Here is a 22,921-nt window from a genome sequence, read left to right as displayed (position 1 = left end):
AAAGGAAGATAATATTTTACTTTTAAAAATTTTGATGAAATATAGGAGAAGGAGAATTAAATTACCTTTTATTTGTAATACTAAATCAAATAAATTTACGTCATACACAGAAAATGTAACGTAATTTAAATTTTAGTATGAGTATAAAAATATTAAAAATACTAAATTTATTTATATTATTATGCTAGATAGATTTCAGTACTAAAACGTTCCTAGTCAATTAAACCTACTTGCGATATAATGTCCCGATATTTGTGACAACAAATATCGCAGTTATTACTTTTATTACTGTCGTGACAATAACGTGATCTGAAATTACTTTATTCTACACGAGTTTAAAAGTAATTAAACGTTATATAACAATCAACTGCATAAAAATAGACGAAAAATCGTTACATTGTCACGATATTACCTCCGCACGAAAATGTATTCTTAGTTCCTAGTTACATCGTATTTCGGCAATTTTTCTGATTTTATATCTATATAACCTAAGATTATAGTCGCTAGGCGAACAAGTAGAGTCACACTGTATGATTAAAATAATAAACAATAAGATTAAAGAAAGGATATAATATTTAGAGCAGAATTTTTTAATATTTAAGAAGTAAAATTAAAAAGACTGTGCCCTTTTTAGAGAGACTACTGAAAAAAATTTGGCAAAACAGCAGTGAAAATACATGATGATTTCAAAATACAGAAATGCAATTTGTATCTTTGGAAAGTACATGCAGGTTGGCTTGATTCTTGTCAGTAATTTTATAAACATTTCTAGTTATTGAATAAGCTTTAGTTTCTTTCAGAATAATTTACCTTTGATGTTAAGTCCTATTAACTATCCATGTGATACTTCTCAACAAGTTAGAAACATACAAAAACATTGGAATCCAAAGTTTCGCAAACAAAGAAGAGAAAAGGTTATTAAAGTTGAATTGCCCAACAATGATGATGATGATGATGGAAAATTATCAAGAGAGGAAATAAGGTCAAAAATGAAGAAGTATGGATTTGTACCATCTAGAGAGTGGAAAGAAAGACCTGTATTTCTATCTTGTACACCTGGAATATTTGAATCATATGTTGTTCCAGAAGGTGATGGGAAATTTTCTAGTATCACTAAAGAGGTATAGAATATATCTTTGTCCAATGTAACATTATTATAAAATATTAAATAATTATTATTCTTACTACTGTGTATGTTCAAATCCAAAGAAATTGTTCAAAAGTTTTATTCTATTTATTTAGGGGGCAAAACAGAAATTTGAATTTATAGAGAAAAAGAGTAAATCTTATATGGCTATTAAAAAAATTAAGTCATATGATGAAAATTTCTCACACCGTTTATTTGAGATAGATGCACTGGATATTTATAAAAAAGCACATGAAGCTTTAGTCACGTAAGTTCTACTTATAAAAACTTATGGATAGAGTAACTTTTAAAATTCATAAATTTATAAATGTTCTCAGTAAAGACCAAGATACAATATTACAGTATGTTACGGAGACTGCATATCCTGTAAGTTTTAGAACATTTAAATTTAGTAAAATTTTTTCCTCATTCTGTAATACTATGAATATAGTAATATATACCATACAATTATAGCAAATGATGCATAATATTACGGATAAAACAATTCACTGGACATATTTGGAATCATTGGAACCAGCACGTCTGGTATGTGCAAGGTGTACAAATTTGATAACAAAAGAGAATGTGTTTGCACAAGTTACTATCCGTTTTCATTCTCAACAGGTTTGGCAACATAAATCTAACTGCTATCATACATTATAAATATTGTGTCTGGATTATTACATGAAAAATTAATTTTTTAGATTTTGTGCATTTATGATAGATTTGGAAGGTTATTACATGGAAGCGAAATATTAAAAAAAGATGTATTAGATTATGTAGTATTTGAGAAACATTTGTCTAATGTGTATGGAACTTGGAGGATACATGGAAAAATTGTACCAAGCTGGATGCCACCAGAAGAGATAGCAGCAAAGACTTATGTATTGCCAAAAGAAGATAAGAAATTATCTTCAGAGTCTGCTGTTGAATCAGTTGCTCAGACAGTTCCTCCTGAAACCTTAGATAAACAAACTAAGGACGAAATGAGATGAGGAAATTACTCAATGATATATTTAATGTAAAGATTATTATTACTCAATAAATAAAGTGATATAATAAAGATGCATTTATGTCGGTCATTGCTTTTATATATTTTTTTTTTTCTTTTATATATGCAGTTTATATCTGAGAAGAAATAGACTCGATGTTTAACCTTACTTTTAGAGATATGAATTGCAATGGCAGGTTGAATCTTTCCTTATTTACGAATATAATTTACTGCCTGTATTGATAGACGGAAACGCATAGAAATATGAAATAGTGTAACTCGTTATTTTTTCATTTGTGTTCTTAAATTCTTTTCTGTTTTCTCGGGGAATCCCACACCATATTCGCGGTTGAGTTCAGAAAAAAAATCTTTCTATTTAAATCATTGATTTCTATTAAATAAAACTCAAATTAATACATCATTAATAGTTGAAAGTTTGTCTACTTGTTATAAATAATACAATCTGAACAATGTAATGATAGAAACATATTTGGACGCATCAGAATTACGTGCAGTTTCTTTACTTCGAAGAAATAATTTTGATCTCGTTGCTTAAAATTATAAATACTTATAACTCATTTTACTTTTTGCATATTTTTATCAATTTTGTGAACACGAAAGAGTATAAACGGCAGCAGAGATGCCAGAAGTGCACCGAACTTCGGTGACCGCACTTTCTCACACTATGTCAGATTACGCGTATGTGAGCTCGTAGAGTTTCGGAGAGTCGACAAAGGAGACCTATTTACGATAGAAGTTCTAACCTAACTGAATCAAGAACTTGATTTCTTGATACCGATGATTTTTATACTGGTGTAATGTTAGGAAACTTATATCGAAACCGATTACTATCGAAATAACGACATCGATAATTTGCCAAAACTACAATAAATACTGATTACATTAATATTAAAACATTAATTCTTTTACTATTTCATTTAATACGAAATGGCGTTGAATATTATTAAGCAGGTAAATATATATTTTTTGTCAGTATGAAGTTATGTAAGTATGTCAATAAATAAATTTGTTGTTTATGAAAAAATAATTTAATCGAATTATGTATTTAGGTTTCAACGTGTTGTCGTAATTCAGTAATTAACAAAACGTTAAGGTTTTACAGTCTATACGAGCCTCCTTATTTAAAGGTTATTTTATCAAATATTATAAATGATATGTATTGTATTTATAATGTATAATATAATAATATTAAATAATTTATATGTTGTAGTTGAAGGAAAGAGGACCACCACATTATCCTACATTAAATATACAGATTAAAGGATACGTATTTCCTCTTCTTGAAAGTTATCAATCTTTCATTCATAAAATTGCAAATATATTGGATGTTGATATTATAAATAGGTAATATTATATTACGTATTATTTAACTATTTGCGGACGAGTGTCGGCAAATAGCCGCCTAAGCCTTTTTACTAGAGGTGTGCAAAAACTCGAAATATCGGGAACCCGACGGTCGGGACGAGTCGGGTCGGATCGGATCGGATTCCCGATATTTCGGGTTCTCGCATACCTCTAATAAAAAGGCTTGGGCGGCTATTTTTCGATACTCGTCCGCAAAGAGTTAAATTTAATATTTTACATTTTAGTAATATCTGTAATTTATTATTTTTATAGTTATCCTGTCCCCCATCAAGAATATAAGATACAAAAATATAAAAAAGCAAGCACACAAGTTGATAGCGAATATATTCTTAAACTGTATGAAAGAGATATGGTAGTATCTAATATAACATCCTTAAAATGTCCCATTTTAATTCGATTATTAGAAGCAACTTTACCCGAAGGAGTCCAGTTACACATAGATACATACTCTCCTGAAATGGAAAATATACGTTACATTCCTGATAAAGAATTACTTGACATACAAACTGAATTAGAATCTCTGAAGAAGCCAAAATAGTAATATAGAATTTGTATGTGAGATCAAAAATATTTAAATGTTACTAATCTATGTAACAGCAGATAAATTATTTAGTAATACAACTGCAAAACAATTTTTATTATATAAAAATTATGTACAAAATAAATGTATAAAATAAGTTCTTATAAAAAATTCAAATGTATGTAAATACAGTCTCGCATTCTTTTTCCAGTAATATTGGAATATTTTCTTTATTTATAAAAGTCCGAAGTGTACAACTTTTATTTTAGAACCTTCCTCTGATTTTGAAGGTTCTTTTACTTTATCATTAATATCATCTTCTGTAAAATATAATATTTCGGTATTACGTATTTAAAAAGTTCTTTAATTACGGAACTTTATCACATACTCGATAATGGTTGAAAATCCTTAAGATAATCTTCATTACCAAGGCACAATGGCAGGCTTTCTGCTAATTCACGTTTTGGGTCGGTCAAGTGTACTTGAGTAATTGTAGAACGTTTTTGTTTATGTAGTGATTGACCCTGTAAGAAAATACTTAATAAATAAAAATATCAACTAACAAACAGAATTATGTTTATTATTTCATATGAATTTTAACATTTTATATAAATACAAATATACTTACTGTGTCAGGTACAAATATGTGTGTTACTGTATCTGAAAATTTCACCTTTGGTTTTTCATTTGATGTTAACGTTGTATCCGTAAAAGTAGAGAATGGAGAACAGGACATAGAACTAGAAGTTGGGGTGGATATAACAGGTAATGGTGGAATATTTGAAGATATCTTAGTTTCTTTACTAACACTAATATTTGTACTATTTTGTGATGATACTAATTTCGAATGCCTATTATCAAATCTGTTCTGTACACTGTATGCAGAAGGAAACTGTGAAGCACCAAGTTTCATACTATTAGTAGAGGAATGTATATTAATATTATCACAACTTCCATGGAATGAAATGTAATCGAGATCATAATTAAGTCTATATCTAGAAGGCTTAATATTACTATATTTGTGATGAACTTGTAGAATGTTAGATGTGGAGTTTTGTCTTTGCAGTAGGTGCGACGTGACATTTCTTGTTCTAATTGATGAAAATTTTTGAATAGATTCATCAATATCTGCTAAGCCAGATGTACTTCTGGATAAAGGAAGATTTTTTCTTGGAAGATTCTGAAAGTAATTTGTAAATGAATTTGTTAAGGAAGGTGGTGGTGGTGGAATGTTGACATCCCCGACCTTTTTTCCAACCGATTGTTGTAACTTGATAACATTATGACTATCGCCATTAATACTATTTTTTGAAATGCAATTACGAGAATCTTGTACTTGATTATCAAGAAAATTAAATGAAGTTGACATAAAGTTACTATGACTGCTATGAAGATTAGATGTTAATTTGTTTGCAGTAATAGAATCGGGAAGTGTTTTAGGCGTGAAGTCATTCATTGCAACAGATGATTTTATATTTCTTAAAGAAGATGAAGTTATGGTAGAATCAGCTTTGCTACTTATTAAATTAGTAAAAGAACTATCATATGGGCTTGGAATATTTGTACCGAGCGTACTAAAAGATGTTGACATGATATTGTTATCTACATTATCTAACGAAGATCGTAATAGATCGGAAGAAACATCTAATGTTTCGTATGTTGGATTGTTAAAAGGAGTTGATGTAAAGCCATTGTCTTGTGTTAAAGTAGTTGTTACTGTATTATCGGATACACTGTCGAGAGAATATTGCATTTCACCAAGTAGACCTTTGTTTAATGTGATATCTACCGAGTTTTCAGTAAGCCGATTAGATACTACAGCCTTTCGTTCATTCATGGACAAACTTCCAAACGAAGTTGTCATTAAGTCGTCAGAAATATTATTAAAAGACTGTGAACTATTTGTAGAAGTTACTGTTGATGTTGGTGTTGGATTTGCATGAGTTTTGTACAATGGTTTATTGAATGATGTTGACGCAAAAAATGTATTTAAAAGTGAAAGATGCGATGAATGATTAAAAGAAGTTGTAGTAAGTGCGCTACTAGGTATATTAAAAGATGTTGACACTAGATTACAATCAGCTTTTTCACTAGCCGAAATATCCGATGTAAATGATGTAGGCAACAGGTTTTTGTTAAGGTGATGGGGATCAAGAATTGGTAATGGTGGAATTTGACTATTGGACTCTTTTCTGTAACTATGATTTTTAGAATGCTTTATATCAGTTTGATTTCCTTTGGAGGAATTTTCACTCTCATCGCTAAAAGATTCCTCCCCTTTGTCGCTCGTCGAATCAGAGCACAATGAACATGATGCTCTAGAGCACGTAGAATCTAAAAAATTTGTATTACAGTATTTTTCAGGAAACAAAATGTTTCTGAAACAATATATTCCATTAATTCTTACGTGAACTATTACAACTGTTCGATCTACTCAGTATACGTTCAGCGTTTTCTTTTGCTGCAGTTGCCATTGCTACATCGTTTACAACTAACGCGTAAAAGTGTATATCCATAAAAAGGTCATGATCGTTTAAATCTATAGCAAGCCTAAAGGCTTTTTCAAACATTTGATACCTACATTATTTACAATTAATATTTTATACGAGATAAATGTTTTTTTTTAGAAATGAAAGCATACAATACCGTAATAAATGATGAAAAAATCTTCTCGTTAAATCTCGTATTTCGTCTCCATATTCTTCTTCGATAGTTTGACTTATTGGTTTAATTGGAACATGGAAACTACCTAGTGCATTCTGTATAAAATCTGAAAAATTAAACTATTTGTATCATTAACAAGAGTTAATTAAAGTACAAAACCGAATCTTACTTTCACGTTCTGGCGTTAAGGGTAATTTAAATAAATAATTCACGATTTGATTTAGCGCGTGCATACACGCACGGGGATGAGTATCCCAATTCATAGACAACAATAATGATGTTGCTTGTTCAACTTGACACAAGGATAAATATCTTTTGACTAATACATCACCAGAGAGAGAATCTCCTTCCAATACTTTTATAACACCTATGGGGCCTCTGTTAATACATTATACCAATATTACTCATTATGTAATATTTTATTTATTTTATAAATGATATTGTTATAGTATACCGTTGAAAAGTAAGTAACAATAGAGAATTTCCATGATTGTGCAAATCAATGTAGCAATTTAAATCATTTTTTTTATTCCATTCCATACGCATTAATGCTGGTTGAGTTCTATATTGTAAATAAATTCCATATTTTACAGACATGTTGTTAAGTTAATTATTTCGGAAATGACAAGGAAGTAAATATAAGACAATACCTGAAATATGAAGATAAATCAAGAATATTGGCTGGTGTTACTTCTTCGCTTAACGTCTGACTTTTAATACATGACAGAGAAATATCAAAATGTTGAAATTGACCTTTGTCATTTCCGATCATAAATATTATTCCATCACTGTGCCATGATGCTAATGTAGGTATCTTGAAAATGTATATATTACTTTGGGTATTTTAAAAAGCAGCTCCTTTCGGTTTAGTTTTCATGCATATGAATAAAGCTTATACATTTACAATACTGCCCACTTAAGTGTCCGCGCTCGGGACCGGCCGCGGTCGTTTAAGTGGGCATGGTTACTTCTCAGAATTCAACGGAGGTAAGGAAAGAAGATAAGTGCGAGTGAGATACAATAGCTGACACCCGAAACCGTACATATACATATGTATATACAATGTATCGATAACGACCGGCGTCAAGTTACGCTCGACACGCTCGATGTTCAAAGCCGCTTGGCGGCCATTTAAGTGGGCAAAAGTGCGGTCACGTAAGTGGGCACTACTGTAGTAATTAAAGGAAGACAAATTTTGTTCTAATCAAGCTTATACAGAGTGAAGCTTGAATAAAACTGAGTTTGTCTTTTTTCATGTATACATATTTCACTTACGAAACCGGCTTTTACACTGGTAGTGGTAGCTCTGATTTGATCATAAATTATTACAGAACCATCTATGCAACATAATAGTAACAATTCCTGATTAGGGGAGAATTTCACACAGCTTGTATGTGTAGGCAAAGGCACAGAGATCACTGCTATTCTTTGCAGTTTATCTTGTTGAGAAACTTCATATGTTCTCCATTCTATAGTCACCTCTCCCTATGACATACTTATGATGTAAAATGCCCACTTAGAAAATTGATGCTATAGGAATGATCATATAATGTAGAACTATTACCTTTCTTGATACTTTCTGTTCTACAGAATGAATAATATTATCATGACATGCATCAAATATTATACATAAAGGATCAAACTCACTACGTATATAACAAATTAATTCTAATTTTACTCTGGAAAAAAAATACATTGTGCTCAAATACTCTTATTATACAAACAGGAATTAATACTTTTACTAAATATTAAAACTACAACATTCAATAAAATCAACATTTTGGGAAAGGAATTTTATACCCTATTAGACGATACAGGTGTATATTTGCACGGTCATGCTCTTTGACAACAGGACTCCACGGATAAACTTCATTCATTGTGGATTTCCACCAAATTAATATCTATAATGGTCAAAACTTTGTTATAAATTCTCAAAGGCCTTCTTGACAAACCATGTAATTTAAAAAAACTGAGGAACTTTAATAACTTGTCTATGTGTACAAAGGAATGCATAAATAAATGAATACATATTTACCAAGTCATCACATTTATTAGTTTGTACTTTTTTATCCAACCTACGCCCATTAGGACCAAACAGATCAATTGTGGACAATTTTGGTTCAAGTTTATTAATTTTATCAAAGACATGTCTCTTTGATCTTGTGAAATGTACAAGGCTTACTTGATTATCATTATACGTGCAAAGTATATAATTTTTAGTAATTATCACTACAAATGTAAATGATAAGATATTTAAAAATTGTTCAGCATGCAAATATAAATTGTGTAAACATAATTTAGTGTTTACCATCTGATATATGTTCTGAAAGTTTTCCAACAAGGTATTTATCAAAAGTTATTTTATATATATCACCAGTAGCAACACTGACTTGTATTTGTATTAACAGGGCATTATTCAACATCAATTGGAAAACACAATCATCATACCATTGGCAATATATAATTGTATTGTCTTTCAATTGTTCCTATAAAATTAGTTCTAGATAAAAAACGAAAATATTCTGAATTTTGATCAGTAGTTTACTAAAATTTTACCTCCAAATATTTTATAGAATCTTTTAATTTATTTCCTTTTTTATTTGTTGGTACATATATCATACCACGTTTTTGACAATACGACCTTTTCCCTTCTTCATGTAAATTATCAATACGTTTATCATGATACCTATGATAATATTGTAAGATATAATTTCCCGGCATTTTTTACGTAGTATGTTACACGAATGGAATTATATATTTTTAAAATTATTCCATATTTTAAAATACGAATATTCAGTATTATTTAACTTTATTGATATATATATATGAACATTAATGTAATTTATTTATCTCACCGAAATGCACCAAAGTCTGTACTCTTTATATTAATGTTGTCATCGAAACTCCATAAGTTTACTTCACCGAATAATGTAAACATTATAAAAAAACAACTACTGTAATTGCATTGAATATTGATCACCAAACTGTATATAAACAAACTCACGTTACACTCGAAAGGTTATGTTGCACTGCATTAGAAAAAAAACAGTGGTATGTAAATTAAATACGCACGACATACATAAAAACGCGACGGTAATCAGATTTACAATAATCGAGATTTGTTCTTCATCACTTTGTTACATTGTACTGTATTGCCGATGTCATTTCGATTGCTATTGTTGAGACACAGCGTCATTCAACGTGATGTACGTAGAAAACAGTAGAAATTCTACGCTAGTGTTATCCAGTGTACCAGTGTTACCAGACGGCAGATCGGTGTCGAAAGGACACTATCTCTCTACTTACGCACGCTAATGTAGAACTACATGTACGTGAGCTTAGACGCTTCGGATATCGTCGGAGGTTCGAGAAAGAAGGCGAATTTGAGTCTGTTCTTCTTTAGTTAATGCAAATTAGATTTCAACTGTTTCAAGAGCGAAAAGGAAAGGCTCTTATTCGCCTATTTTCTTGAATCCCCGAAACTGCCCGAAGGTCAGAGTTCACGTACGTATATGACTGTGCATTAGTATGAGTAAGTGGAGGGACAGTTTTCTCGGGGCACTGGTCTGTTTGGTAACACTGCTCTATCCCCTTTATTTTCTACTGTTGAGTATTGATAAGTTTTGGTCGACCGGTGTACACAAATGAACACGTGTGTGTTTGTAGTACATGTTACCCAACTTTTTTTGTTGAAACGATATCATATTTTTTAGTTGCGTACATACTTTAAGATTCGTGAGTTATTTCGAAGATAATACGTATTTCCTAAAATGGTGAGAAACATAAGTACATTTTCAAATTATGAAGACATAAAGGTTATATTGTCAATAGCACGTGACAGTTTGCGAAACCGTATTCGACATTTTTTCAGTATTCCTTAATTAATAAAACAGAAAATGCTCACGAAGACAGTATCTGGACCTGTGCTTGGGGTTGCCCTAAGAAGAAAAAAGAATCTCAACCGGAAAATGACGATTCACGGTAGTTAATCTCAATACAGCGTCTGTTGCTTGTTCCCCGTTATGCATAGTTTTTATATGATGTTATAGCGATTCTATGCGATCTAATGACGAAGAAACAGTAGAATACATAGTAACTGGTTCAGTAGATGATACAGTTAAGGTCTGGGAACAAAAAGATAAAAGTTTACAATTGAAACATAAGTTAACTGGTCATTCTTTAGGTGTGGTGTCTGTTGCAGTAAGTTCGGACGGTTCGAGTAAGTATGTTAGATCCTTGATTACTCGAAATTGATTTCTTTAAATTGAAACCCTTTGTAATTCAATGCTTTGGTTATTCATCATTAATAATAATATATTTACAGAGTGTGCATCAAGTTCTTTGGACTCTAGTTTGAAGCTATGGGATTTGGAAACAGGAGAGAAAATATCAAGTATAGAAGTTGGTCCTGTAGATATTTGGACAGTAGTATTTTCTCCTGACGATAAATTCATTGTGTCTGGCAGCCATTCTGGAAAAATACATTTATATGGAACTGAGAGTGGAAAACAAGAACAAACTTTAGATACTAGAGGTGGAAAATTTACATTGAGTGTTACCTATGTGAGTATTCTCATTTAAATTGTAATCTGAACTCTATTCTTGGTACAGGGTGTTTGGGTATCTTTAAGACCTTTGTCAACCTTTGAGAGAGACAAAAATAAAAAATGACAATATTTTGGTAGAGGTTTCATTGTAAAGTTATTAACAATTAAAAATTCGTCTAAATCACGGCAATTTTCGAAAGCTATTCCTCAGTGTCTGTGTATACGTGTTCGCGGTCCCGTAAATTGAGGCAAGAACTGCTACTAGATATACCATGGCACGATCTACAATAGTGCCCATATAAGTGACCGCATTTTTGCCCACTTAAGTGTCCACGGTCGGTCCCGAATGTGGTCACTTATGTGGGCACTACTGTATTTCGCGCACGCAGCTTTTCGCAAATTGTCACGATTCAGGCAGATCTCGTTAATAATTTTAAGATTTTCGTCTTATTTTGCTTTATAGAATCACCCTCTCAAAGGTTGACTAAAGGTATCCAAACACCCTCTACAAAGCCCAATGTAGACGAGCGATAATTTGCTGCACGATTAATCTGTCTTCAGATTAGAAGGGAAATTGTTACAGGGAGACATACGATCGTGTGTAAAAAAAAAAAAATAAATAAATGATCGCTGAATCGAGTCTAAGAAAGAAAGTATACAATTCTTTTTGTTTTGCATTATTATATTTTCTACTTTAGAGTCCTGATGGCAAATATATTGCAAGTGGCGCAATAGATGGAATTATCAATATTTTCGATGTTACTTACGGAAAAGTGTTACGTACGCTAGAAGGTATCTACGAAAATTCATCCTAATAGTTTTTACTTATCAGACATTACATAAATGTATTATTTCAGGTCATGCAATGCCTATCAGATCTCTGTGCTTCTCGCCCGATTCTCAGCTGCTTCTTACTGCATCAGATGACGGACATATGAAAATATACGATGTGTGAGTAATTTTCTTTTTTACATCGAATCAGTTAAAAATACAGTTAAAAGATCGATTATACTTTTATTCTTCCATACAGGAAAGACGCTAATTTAGCAGGAACTATGTCAGGTCATGCTTCGTGGGTACTCGGCGTTGCTTTTGCTCCAAACGGACAACAATTTGCATCTAGTAGTTCAGATCAAACAGTTAAAGTTTGGGAATTAGCACAACGACAGTGTTTATATACATTTAATGAACATAACGATCAGGTAAAATTTTCATATCGCATGCAATATTTTGGAAGTTTTATAATGATATTATAAAGCAAGCAAAATATACTACAACCTATAATAAATTTTTAAAATTTACACGTATCGTCCGTATACATATGTTTTAAAATTGTTTATGAACATTTATAGGTAGTAAAAACATAATTCCTCAAACAATTTGTTTTCATTAGGTATGGTCTGTGAAATATAGTCCACAAAGAAACAACATAATTGCATCAGTGTCAGAAGACAAGTCCATTAATCTGTACGAATGTCCAATGTATAATAAATAAATTTTCTTATAAAGATGGATGAATAAATGCTCATATTTATTATTTTTCCTTAAAATATTTTACATTTTGTGAAATATTATTTTTCTTTGACATGTATATCTTAATAAAACAACTGTATTATTCTTACCTTGATAAAAATATCAAACAAAATAGACATTAGTAGCTATAAATTTTATTGTACTGCAATTATTAATATACAAATTATTAAGATGTCTGCCAAATCTAAATATAAAGTAAAAAAAAAAAAGATGAATTACTCTTAAGATCTAAGTAAAAGGTAAAGATAATTACAGAAGAACCGCGAAAAAGAATCTGGTGTACAGACCAAATCTCGTATAAAGAAAACATAAAACTACCCTGATGTGGTTCCAAGTTGGAAGGGTTAAATCTAATTAACTCGAACTGGAACAGGGTAAAACACTCGTAACAAATCTCTGTAAATAATGCACAATAAAATCTACTCTATATTGTGTCAAACATTTTCCTTCTAATGAGGTTTTAGGTTATTTCGATACATGTAGAAGGAAAGATGACGCGATATAGAAGAAAACTTAAGTATGTATTTTGATGCTTTAAATACGCAGTAAATTTTTCAATAAAATTAGGAGAACAGAAACGTATGGAATTAAAATTGATAAATTCCATGCCAAAGTTTTCAATTTTCAGACCTATGAATACATAATTGATCCGTACACACTCCTACCCGTAACCTATATGAATTTTAGAAAGGGTAACGGTCGAATCCATAGACATTTCTTACATGCAAATTGATTTCACGTAGTACATATGACCAAAATAGAAACTACTTCACCTGTTAATTTTTAAATAGACTAGAAACTTAAAGTAAAGTTTACAAAATTTTGTTTCTTTATATAATGCCAGTTCAGCGTTACTTAGACCGCTACATCGATACAAATGTTACTACCTTTTTTATCGTAACATTCTCTTGCGTCGAAGATGTCCAAGCTTTATCCGAATCTTCATCGTGTTTCTATCAGTCTTTAAAAGTAATTAGACTTTGTATTCGTTAAAGGAATACAAATCAGTTACGATGGAAACAAAATACAGATCTCATTCCTTGCAAATTTATCTATTACGAAGATGTACAGCGATATATCTTCTGCGATATATACCGTGAGCCGTAATATATATCACTAAACTTTCTACATTTTTCATTCACGATCAATATATACAAAATTGAATAAATAATCAAAGGTAATCACTGCTACATACTACAGATTTTAAATTTCTTCCTAATTGTGGAATTTCTCAATATAATGTATGTATATACAACACGCAAAGTGAATAGGAATGATATCAGAATTTCCGGCTACTATTTCACACTTTGTTCGTATCTCTTAAAAAACTTGCATCGTAATGCAACGAACAAATATATCCGAGTGACCATTCTATATTTAAAGTGTAAAAATTAATGAAATACGATGGAGATTTTCAGTGCCATTCGAACAATGAGGTAAAACGAAATCGTTAACTTACTTACTGAGAACTTGTAATGTATACTGTGCGTCGACTCATGATCAACACAGTGTAAAGCAAATATACAATGACTAGCCTGCCTGAAACAAAAAAGCGATGCTACAAAAAAAAAAAAAGATTAAAATCAACATTTTTCTAATTGATTCAAACAATCCCTTGATTATTTTATCTTTTATTTATCAAAATGTTTTCAAAGTTAAATAATTATAAGAAAAGAGGTAGAATAAAAAGAAAAAAAAAAAAAATTTTTTTTGTTTTACCTTTTTCCTTATGATTATTTAATTTTTTATTCTTTTTGTAATAATTATAGATAGTCAAGACAATCGAAGGATTATTTGGATCAACTATAGAAATATTAATTTTATTTTTTTCCCACAAGCAAGAATCAATTTTTAACAAAAAGAAAGTTGTTATTTTATAAATATAACGGGCTCTCCTATACTGTCGTTACTCTCGTAGAAGCTGTGACTATGTCGCTGTGACAATCCGTCGCCCCAAACTTGTTTTCGCTCTCGTTCGGTGTAACTTTGGTTGTTTGCGAGGGAATGTCTTGCTTCGGGTTGTAATTGAAAGGCGGTACAATGGCGGAGGCGGGTGTGCGCACGTTACCATTCACATACGTTTGTGCAGAGCTTTCTGCGTTCGCAGAGTCTACTCTTATGAAGGAACCAAGGCGTGATATTCGTTTCGTGGGGTCCACCTCTATTGCGGAAGACTCGATGTTTTGTGGTTTCCGTAGAATCACTGACGCGTCTCCTACCTGTACAGAGTCTTTCCTGTACGCTGAAGTATCGCCGGACTTTACGGGTATTTTGCAAGGTGCGTCGTTTGCATTCATTCCGCTCAAATCGCAAGAGTTCCTGTACTTTGCTTTGCTGGGTGGTACACCCATTACCAACGGTCTCTTCGATTTGGACTTGTACAAGGCCGATTCGGGATGATCGTTTTCCTGCGGCACTCCTTCGAACGTCGAGCTACGGAACAGTCTGAAAGCTGGTGGATTACTCACTGGAGAAGGTGCATCCACGACATTGGCACAACTGCCTGGTTGCACCCACTGCCTGGTGTCCGGTTTCTCGAATCGTTGCTTATTTTTGCTTTCCTCCACCTTTTTCCAAAGACTCGCGATTTTGCTAGTCGCTTCCTTCGCTAACCTTCTAGTCTGCATTCCTGTCGACGAGTTGGACACGATGCTGGAATTACTATTGGACCTTTGTCCAAGGGGACCTACTTTGCGAAAAATCTTACCGTTTTCGGTTTGTACAGTTTGATTGCCAGCTGGAATTTTCGAAGTTGCAGCTACTTTTCCGGTAGGCAATCGTTTTGGAGCCACCAGCAACGGCAATGCCTTAGGTGGTTTCTCCGAAGCGGCTTTCGCGATTTTCGATTGGTGCACCTGATGCGACTTCGGTGCAATTTTAGGTTTCACCATCGTAGGATACACCTTGGAAGTGGCACCTTTGATAGGTTTCGCGATTTTTGTCTTTATCGGGGAAGAGGACGAAGAGACCACCATGGGCGCGTTTTCTACTTCCGGTTCGTCTTTAATGAACGTACCTTGTCGTTCCAAAGGCTTGACATCCGACTTGCTGTCGTTTTGGAAGTTTGAGGAACATGTTGGGGGTGTGCTGTGTCTCTTCACGGATTTGGTAAAGGTCAACGACGACCCTTTCTGAGGAACGGATGCTCTTTTGGCAGCAGCTGATAACTTCTTCGTTCGTTTCTCTCCGTCTATTAAAGAAGGAATTTTAGGATTCGAGCTTGTCTTTGGAGACTCTTTCGTTGCGTTACTTGGACTGTTGTTGTTCTGCCTGAGCGTGGTAGCTCGAGTAGCCCTCACAATGGGCGAGGTGTTGCTACGACCTATGGGAATTCCACTGACAGGATTCGGTTGTTTCAACGGGGACGACTGTGGAGTTGGCTTTCGCGTTATAGGATTCGAGTAAAGAGCTTTCCTTCTGCCACGAATGGCTTTAGGACTCTCTGGTTCAGATTTGTCCGTCGCGTTTGAATCGTTACTATGATCCCTCGTCATTCCTGGTTTAATTATCCTTGGTCGCTTAGTTTCCCTAGGTTGTTCCTCAGCGTTATTGGACTCATTTTCACTTTCACTTTCTATAGTATCTACGAACCTGAGGTCCTCCTGTGACCTATTGGTTTCAACTCCGATCGTCTCCTTGTGATTCTGTTCAAGTTCTAGCGCTTCATCCATCTGCTGACTACATGCACCTATTAGTTTCTTCGAAACACCATTCAGAAATCGCATTCGCAGAGTCCGTTCAGACTCTGATTCGTTCGACACCAGACTTATCGTCTCGCAGTCTAACAACGGTTCTTCCCCATTCTCGTTAGCTTTGCTTGACTCGTTCAAGGTATTCAGCACGATAGTAGCGTTCTGCTCCAACATGATCTGAATTTCCTCAGACTGGACAGTGTGCGTCACACTAGATTGACCTTCTTCCGTTGCATTCTCAGCGGCGTTGTTCTCTGCCTCTCTGAATATGCATTCAGAGTCGTCCAACGTCCTCGTACGATATCTTTCACGATTTTTCTTTTGTTCCATCCGTTTCTTTATCAACATTTTGCAGGCAGGTAACTTCGTAAGCGTGGGAATGGCAGACTTAACTGGCGACGTTGCTTCCGTTTCAGGACTTTCTTGCTCACGAGCATCGATCTCTTGCTGATCTTGGTACAGTTCAGGAAAAGGATTCTCCAACACCTGCGTCTGAAATCTGGCTCTGTCCTCTTGTCTCCGTTGCTTGGGAGTCAATTTAGAAAAAGGCGAACACTTCCCACGTGGAATTTTACCTTCCCTTGCGCTACCATTTGCTTGTTTATCCCTTTCTTCTTCCTTTCTGCTCATTTCCGCGGCTATGGTGTACGTTTTGTACCTCTCCTTGGCCAGAGTTCGTTTCTGTTTAGGCGTTAAGTTCCTGTGCAATCGTTTTTTGGGCGTGGATTCTGCTGAACTAGTAAAGCAGTACTCCGAAGAGATTGGAGTGATTGCCTCGTCGGTGTCGTTGGCACCTTCGTCGATCTTCTCCACGACGTTAGGTTGTGGAGCTTCCTCGGTGCGTAGTTCAACGTCGATGCAACATAACGTGTCGCTGCAGCCGGTCTCCGTGGCCTGCTCCATCGTTGACTCATCCATTTCACAAACTTCGTTGAACAACGATGGGGGATTAATATTTTCTAAACACTCACTTAAGCTGTTGTTCGCGCTGGTCTGCATGGCCTCGGCATAACGCATGCAAGTTATGGAGAGGACGTTCGCGACAGGCTTCAATAGATCGAAAACTGCGTCGCTGCTAGTTAAACTATGATCTTGATCTTTGGGATCAGCTATTTCTGATGTGATACTAGCGACGCTTACCATGCTGTTCTCCATATCACCAACGTCTGGTAGCTCGTCCATCATCGACGGTGGCTTCACGCTGTCCAAGTGCGACCCGCTGCACTCGTTCAATAAATTTTCTAGACTTCCAGTGTGAGTTTGAGCCTGATTGAGAGCTCGTTTAGCTACCACACCGAGGGGAAGGGACTTTTTGCGACAACTTCTGGAATCCGTGAGGGACATGGTCTTTAGTTGCATCGGGGGAAGAGACGTGGAGTTGCATCTGTCTCGATTAACGAACGTCTCGTTGTAGTCGCCAGAACCCGCGTAACTGGCTGTTAGAGACAACAAACTTCCCATCGTGGAGGGAGGCTTGATCGCTTCCAAATCCATGGATGTCATGCTCGTCATTTCTAATTCATTCTTGTTCATCTCCGCGTCGACAGCTTCGGCTAGTTTGATAGCTTCTCGTTGGATGATTTTGGAGTTCGTCATGTGTCCATTGTCGCTGTTTGTTGTTTCAGACGTGATTGTAGCTTGTTCTTCCGGCACGTCACTCTTGAACGAGGCGATGATCGGAGCACTTATGCTGATACTCGGAAAAGAGACTTCATTAGGGGAATCCTCGTTCCACGTGTCGCTTAATATACTCTGCTTCATCGCGCTGGAGTCTCGTTCTCGTATTGCTTCCGTCTGTTGCACCAAAGCTGCGGTTAATCGATCTAACGAGGCGATCATGGCGTCGGGATCTCTCTGACGTCGATACATTTCTTCTTGTTTCCCGTGTTTTGGCGTGTCGGGATGTTTCTGTACTGATTTTTGGTTTCCGTCAGTTTCATCTCTCGAATTTCCACCCACTTCGCACGTGTCGTACATTTGATTGTTCTCGCCTGAATAGTTGATTTGATTCGGGTCAGATTCATCGAGGGCTTTGTTGGATTTCCACGTAGCTTTATTGAGTTTAGTATTCTCGATGGTTTTCGTTAGTCCAGGTTGAATGCACAGTTCTAGGAGCGCGTGTTCGGACTGCTCAACCGAATCAATCGATTCGCTGCTTTCAGAGTCTATTACTTTTGCGTAAGACTGCTGCATAGGGTTCTCTGTGATTTTATCTTTTAAACACTCTGACACTTTGTCAGTTTCGCTATCTTCTGCGATTTTTTCGTCTTCGAGGAAATCATTGTGAATCAAGGATGACATATCTTCGTTCGATTGAGTATCTGATAAATATTGCTGTTGACTGGGTTCTGTGTTGAAAATTACGGTTTCGTGTAATATTGGACTGTTTCTCAAGTTCGAAGGCAATGAAAAGTTGCAAAGATTATCATCGTCTATTACTGAACTAAGTTGCGCGTTTCTGCTTAGTTTTCCCAGTTCATTGTGCAAAACTTTCGAATGCTCTACTGTGACTAAATTTTCTACCACCTGCAAAACAAAGCGGATGCTCGAATCTTTAAGAATCATTGCTAGTGTTATCAGAATAATAAATGTCTTACCTTTTGATTCAGCGTTGTTGTATTCTGGCTATAATCACACGCAATATTTATATTTGGCGAACTGTTTGCAACTTTGTTTGTACAAGCATCAGGACTCATTGCTTCTTCGCATGTTATTCGATTTGTGTCTAAGCTATTCATGGTTGATTCTACCAATATATTGCACTCCATTTGATCTAGAGCAACGCTCGTTTGATACCTGGCTAGATTACTTTCATTTCGTGGAAGCTTATCAAAATTATTTCCTATAAATGAATGCCTGTGCCTAGAACAATAAATATAAATGGAAGATAAGTTGCAGTTATTCTTAATTAATGAGCACAACGAAAAGTCAAATGAATAGTTGTTACATTACATTTATTCTAAATGAAAATATTTACCTATTATTTTGCATTCCAATATTAATGCAAGCTGTAAGCAAATCTTCATCGTCCTCATCTCCATCACTGACTTGATCTAAACATTCGGAAGAGTTGTTTATATTTAATGTACAAGGCATGTGACGTGTATCGCCTTTTAGTTCAAATTCCTTACATCCTGAATCGTTAGAAGCCTTGAGTGCACTGATCACGTACGAATTAACTCCGTTTGTAGAAAAATTTTGATTGAATTTATCGGTTTTTCCAAAAATTTCATTTTGAATATCATACCTTTCTTCCACGTCTGTAATAATACGGATTTATATATAAGAAAAATATCTATATTTGTTTACACAGCGATTATATAATAATTCAGAATACAATTCTACCTGATCTAATTTTTGCAGAATTGGATGCCATATTGCTTCTTTCATCGTAATGCAAATTGTTGGAAGATACTTGTGCTAATGTCGTTCTCAAACTATTAACAAAAAACAAACGAGTTTCAATTTTTTTCTTTAAGCAATACAGAACGATGTACGTTTTAAACCTCATTCTAAGCAAATATATTATTTAGAATATTATCTTTCAATGTGTTTTCATCAAAATTGTAGCACATTTTTATTTAGATAAAATATTTTTATTCAAAATGATGTTACGTCCAACTTCGGGGTTTTCATATAAAAAACAATAAATAAACAAACCTTGTCGGACTTTTGGTAGAGGAATGTCCAACTTCTTCAATGTTATCACTCTTAATGTTCCCCTCAAAGTAATGCAACGGTTGGTTCCTCTTTTTCTCATCAGAAAGCTTCGTCGTGCATTCCAAACTAAATTCTTCCTTATTTCGCAATTTCCTCTGTTCCTGCACCTTCTTCATCGAATTCTTTTGTCGATTATCCTCCTGCAGATCAGAAGCAGATGCAGCTCTGGAGGAGTTCAAAGAGATCCCATGCGGCGTTCCCTCCGTGCAGTAAGTCTTCACCGTGTCTTCGTGAATGAGTTCCTGCTCGCTGGTCACAAAGTAATGAGAATGTTGTTTGTCCTCGTCGTCCATACTCCGTTCGGCATAGCGCAGACTATAATCGGTTGGTTGATCCAAATCGGTCTCGGCGTAGAACAGATTACCTTCGGTGCAGTGACTGACAGTTGGAGAGATGGCTTTTTGTATTGTATCCAGTGGATTCAGCACGGTCTTATCGTACATGTTACCAAAACTGACATCTTTCGCGGGAGAATCGCTGCTGACGAAGGACAACGACGACGGTGTATCGATTCCGGATTTGGCAATGCATTGGTACTCTGTTTTCGTGCACACGTTCAATTCTGTTTCCTCGGACATGCTAGACTGGCTGCCAGCCTTCGACGAGATGCTTTGAGGCAAATTGTCTTCGACCGAAGAGTGGAGCAAGTTTTGCGAACAGGCGGATTCTTGGTCTGGCGCCGATGACCACGAAATCGTGGAATTAGTGCATCTATAATCAGCGAGACCGTTGAAAGTGTCCGACGACTTCAAACGATCAGGGATCGCGTTCTTATATCGCAGCGTATACTTTTTCTCAGAGGTCTTTGTATGGCTGTCGCTGGTCGTCCCGGTATCAAAGCCAACAGCAGAGTGCAACGACGAGGACTGTTGCTTGATCTGGCAATCGGTGGGAGATAGTCCATTTAACACGTGACGATTCACCCTCTCGAACATGGTGTCCGAGTGAGTGCTCGTTATAGACCTCATAGAGTCTCTACTCTCGCTCCTAGCGACTCCGTTACATTTCACACCGGACGTGCTAGGTTGATTGTGCAATTGATAGGTGCGCAGAGCTCGCGCGTTGATGCCCAAGAAGCTGTGGTCCACCTTGAACAGGAACTTGTCGTCTTTGTTCGTTGGGGACGTGCTGGGTTCGATGTTGTCGCAAGTCTCAGCCAAGTTTTGATCTATCTCCTGCTCCAGCGCCCTTTGCCTGCGGGCGACCAAGGTGGGCAGAGTTGGAAGCCCCAGACCACGAGCAGTCGAATCCAAGTGAACTAGATTGTTGCAACCTGGCCTAGAGCTTAACAGATTCTTCAACGCCGCGCTGGAACCCATCGAAATCATTTTGTGCTTGGAATGCATGAGGCTGCGTAACATGGAGACCGCGCCCAGATCGAACAACAATTGTTGATCCTGTGCACATCGAGCCGAAAGGTTCCAGAGTGCTCCACAAGCATTGCTGACGACTGTCAGACTAGGTGACCGTAATTGTTGCAACAAAACTTGTAGACATCCCCTTTCTCTCACGATGGATCGGTAGTCCTCCCTAACGGCAATGTGACTGGAGACGTTTCTTAATATACCCCCAGCATTCTCGACGATCGCCAACGTCTTGGACGGTGCTTTGTAGCTCAACATGTCTACGAGGAACGCGAGGGCACCGTCCACGGCGCAGATGTCTATTTTATTTGTGCTGCAGTGTGCTGAGAGGTTCCAAAGCGCTGAGAGAATCGACTTTAGCGTTGATTCTTTTCGACCTTCCATCGCTGCTTTCATCAATCCAGTCACGGCTCCGACCTCCCTTAATGTCTGCTTGCTGCTGGTGTCGGCTCGCCACGACAAATTTCTCAAGACACTAGCTGTCACCTGTCTCAAATCGTCGCTGGGACTTCGTAATTGCGAAACCAACGCCTTCATAAATTCGCGGAAAGAACAAAGGAGTGCTTTGTTGTTGCCATCTCCGAACGTCAGATTCGTCAATGCCATTCCAGCGTATCTGCGTAGAGTAATGCAGTTCTGGTCATCACACTCGCTCCCGTGAGCCATGTGATCCATCTCGATGAGCTCTGCCACCGCGTGGAGGCCACCTAGTTGGCACATAGCATGACGATGGGCCTCGTCGAAGGAAAGTTTCATCAGCGCGGCTATCGTGGGCCCTGGATGCCTTTCCAAGTCGTCGGGGACCTGTCCCGTCTCCAAAGACGATCTCAGAGCCTGGCAATAGTCTCTCAACTGTTCCAGAAATCGAAGAACCCTAGCTTCTCGGCGTCCAGCTCTCTCATCACTTTTGGCATGAACTATGTTATGCAGAGCTCTCGAAGCTCTTTCTCTAGTTTCTGGAGCCTGTCCAGGGGCGTGAATCAGTTGCACTAACAGTGGCAGACACCCCGATTGTCTCATTATGAGACAGTTGTCTATCGAATTGCTCATTGAAAGCAGCGTGGCGCTCATGTCCTCCCCGCCTTCGGTGCTTCCCAGCATTCCCAGCAGGTTGTACACCACATCCACTTTAGCTCCTAGTCGTCGATCTCCTTGCATCTCCGCGGAACAGCTAAGTGCTGCGCCAGAATTTGAGGAAAAACTCATCACGCTGGCTACATCCTGCGGAACAGATTATTTTTCACATTAAAATATCTATTGTTCTATATTGTTATAAGACAGGTGCTGATATTACAATCAGTTTTATGCAGTACACATTACTTTTGTGTTAATTTTACTTTATAATAGCAGTATTTATCAGTATTTTTTCATTAACGTG

At 36.0% G+C, this 22,921-nt stretch overlaps 5 protein-coding genes across 15 annotated transcripts in view; 3 read left to right on the top strand and 2 right to left on the bottom strand.

Moving 5' to 3' along the window:
- The first annotated feature begins 238 nt into the window (after positions 1-238).
- On the top strand, positions 239-2,206 carry Mrpl45 (mitochondrial ribosomal protein L45). Of its 3 annotated transcripts, none has more exons than XM_076769466.1 (7): positions 239-341; positions 635-731; positions 791-1,121; positions 1,243-1,394; positions 1,465-1,513; positions 1,601-1,750; positions 1,831-2,206. In XM_076769466.1, the coding sequence occupies exons 2-7, from the start codon at positions 700-702 to the stop codon at positions 2,119-2,121; spliced, it is 1,005 nt and encodes a 334-aa protein (XP_076625581.1). In that variant the 5' UTR covers positions 239-341; positions 635-699; the 3' UTR covers positions 2,122-2,206. The 3 variants fall into 3 exon arrangements, with proteins under 3 accessions (XP_076625581.1, XP_076625579.1, XP_076625580.1); XM_076769464.1 differs by having other exon boundaries at positions 241-341; positions 801-1,121; XM_076769465.1 differs by having other exon boundaries at positions 242-450.
- Positions 2,207-2,699: 493 nt separating this feature from the next.
- Mrpl48 (mitochondrial ribosomal protein L48) lies at positions 2,700-4,203 on the top strand. Its single transcript, XM_076769469.1, has 4 exons — positions 2,700-3,089; positions 3,188-3,265; positions 3,349-3,482; positions 3,756-4,203. Exons 1-4 carry the CDS (start codon positions 3,066-3,068, stop codon positions 4,039-4,041), a joined length of 522 nt encoding a protein of 173 aa, XP_076625584.1. The 5' UTR covers positions 2,700-3,065; the 3' UTR covers positions 4,042-4,203.
- Frtz (WD repeat-containing and planar cell polarity effector protein fritz) lies at positions 4,109-10,015 on the bottom strand. 4 transcript variants are annotated; one of them, XM_076769459.1, is made up of 16 exons: positions 9,760-10,011; positions 9,543-9,671; positions 9,244-9,373; positions 8,996-9,173; positions 8,723-8,916; positions 8,488-8,588; positions 8,252-8,366; positions 7,963-8,172; positions 7,338-7,501; positions 7,142-7,249; positions 6,857-7,065; positions 6,670-6,793; positions 6,431-6,600; positions 4,652-6,357; positions 4,412-4,547; positions 4,109-4,343 (listed from the first exon to the last, which is right to left on the bottom strand). In XM_076769459.1, exons 1-16 carry the CDS (start codon positions 9,762-9,764, stop codon positions 4,258-4,260), a joined length of 3,765 nt encoding a protein of 1,254 aa, XP_076625574.1. In that variant the 5' UTR covers positions 9,765-10,011; the 3' UTR covers positions 4,109-4,257. The 4 variants fall into 4 exon arrangements, with proteins under 4 accessions (XP_076625574.1, XP_076625578.1, XP_076625575.1 ...); XM_076769463.1 differs by having other exon boundaries at positions 9,543-9,603; positions 9,692-10,010; XM_076769460.1 differs by having other exon boundaries at positions 9,767-10,010.
- A 272-nt stretch (positions 10,016-10,287) lies between these two features.
- Positions 10,288-12,756, top strand: LOC143343972 (WD repeat-containing protein SL1-17). The gene is made up of 8 exons (XM_076769467.1): positions 10,288-10,460; positions 10,559-10,668; positions 10,737-10,906; positions 11,012-11,250; positions 11,933-12,026; positions 12,092-12,185; positions 12,265-12,436; positions 12,628-12,756. The coding sequence occupies exons 1-8, from the start codon at positions 10,458-10,460 to the stop codon at positions 12,727-12,729; spliced, it is 984 nt and encodes a 327-aa protein (XP_076625582.1). The 5' UTR covers positions 10,288-10,457; the 3' UTR covers positions 12,730-12,756.
- Positions 12,757-12,988: 232 nt separating this feature from the next.
- Positions 12,989-22,921, bottom strand: part of LOC143343969 (uncharacterized) — a 43,360-nt gene continuing 33,427 nt past the window's right edge. For 3 of the 6 annotated variants that reach the window (XM_076769454.1, XM_076769453.1, XM_076769455.1), the window contains 5 exons: positions 20,120-22,764; positions 19,805-19,896; positions 19,437-19,719; positions 19,057-19,321; positions 12,989-18,985 (listed from right to left, as the gene is read on the bottom strand). In XM_076769454.1, coding sequence (XP_076625569.1) covers positions 14,663-18,985; positions 19,057-19,321; positions 19,437-19,719; positions 19,805-19,896; positions 20,120-22,764 — 7,608 coding nt within the window. In that variant the 3' untranslated portion in view covers positions 12,989-14,662. The remainder of the gene's footprint in view (positions 18,986-19,056; positions 19,322-19,436; positions 19,720-19,804; positions 19,897-20,119; positions 22,765-22,921) is intronic. The other 3 variants (XM_076769456.1, XM_076769458.1, XM_076769457.1) reach the window with 2 other exon arrangements.

The sequence above is a fragment of the Colletes latitarsis genome, chromosome 7 (genome assembly GCF_051014445.1).
Source record: "Colletes latitarsis isolate SP2378_abdomen chromosome 7, iyColLati1, whole genome shotgun sequence".
Taxonomy (NCBI): Eukaryota; Metazoa; Arthropoda; class Insecta; order Hymenoptera; family Colletidae; genus Colletes; species Colletes latitarsis.
Note: the sequence above shows the minus strand (reverse complement) of the source record. Positions and strands in the feature narration are given on the sequence as shown.

Bases quoted from the DNA above. Each gene is read 5' to 3' on its own strand.
- Mrpl48 (XM_076769469.1), top strand. From the start codon at position 3,066: ATGGCGTTGAATATTATTAAGCAG. The intron at 3,266-3,348 runs GTTATTTTATCA...TATATGTTGTAG, and splicing joins ACGAGCCTCCTTATTTAAAG to TTGAAGGAAAGAGGACCACC. The intron at 3,483-3,755 runs GTAATATTATAT...TTATTTTTATAG, and splicing joins GATGTTGATATTATAAATAG to TTATCCTGTCCCCCATCAAG.
- Frtz (XM_076769459.1), bottom strand. The intron at 8,367-8,487 runs GTATAAAATTCC...TTTTTTTTCCAG, and splicing joins CACCTGTATCGTCTAATAGG to AGTAAAATTAGAATTAATTT. The intron at 8,173-8,251 runs GTAATAGTTCTA...AGTATGTCATAG, and splicing joins AACAGAAAGTATCAAGAAAG to GGAGAGGTGACTATAGAATG.
- LOC143343972 (XM_076769467.1), top strand. The intron at 10,907-11,011 runs GTAAGTATGTTA...ATATATTTACAG, and splicing joins AGTAAGTTCGGACGGTTCGA to AGTGTGCATCAAGTTCTTTG. The intron at 12,437-12,627 runs GTAAAATTTTCA...TGTTTTCATTAG, and splicing joins TTAATGAACATAACGATCAG to GTATGGTCTGTGAAATATAG.
- Mrpl45 (XM_076769464.1), top strand. From the start codon at position 678: ATGATGATTTCAAAATACAGAAATGCAATTTGTATCTTTGGAAAGTAC. The intron at 732-800 runs GTTGGCTTGATT...AGTTTCTTTCAG, and splicing joins TCTTTGGAAAGTACATGCAG to AATAATTTACCTTTGATGTT. The intron at 1,122-1,242 runs GTATAGAATATA...CTATTTATTTAG, and splicing joins TTTCTAGTATCACTAAAGAG to GGGGCAAAACAGAAATTTGA.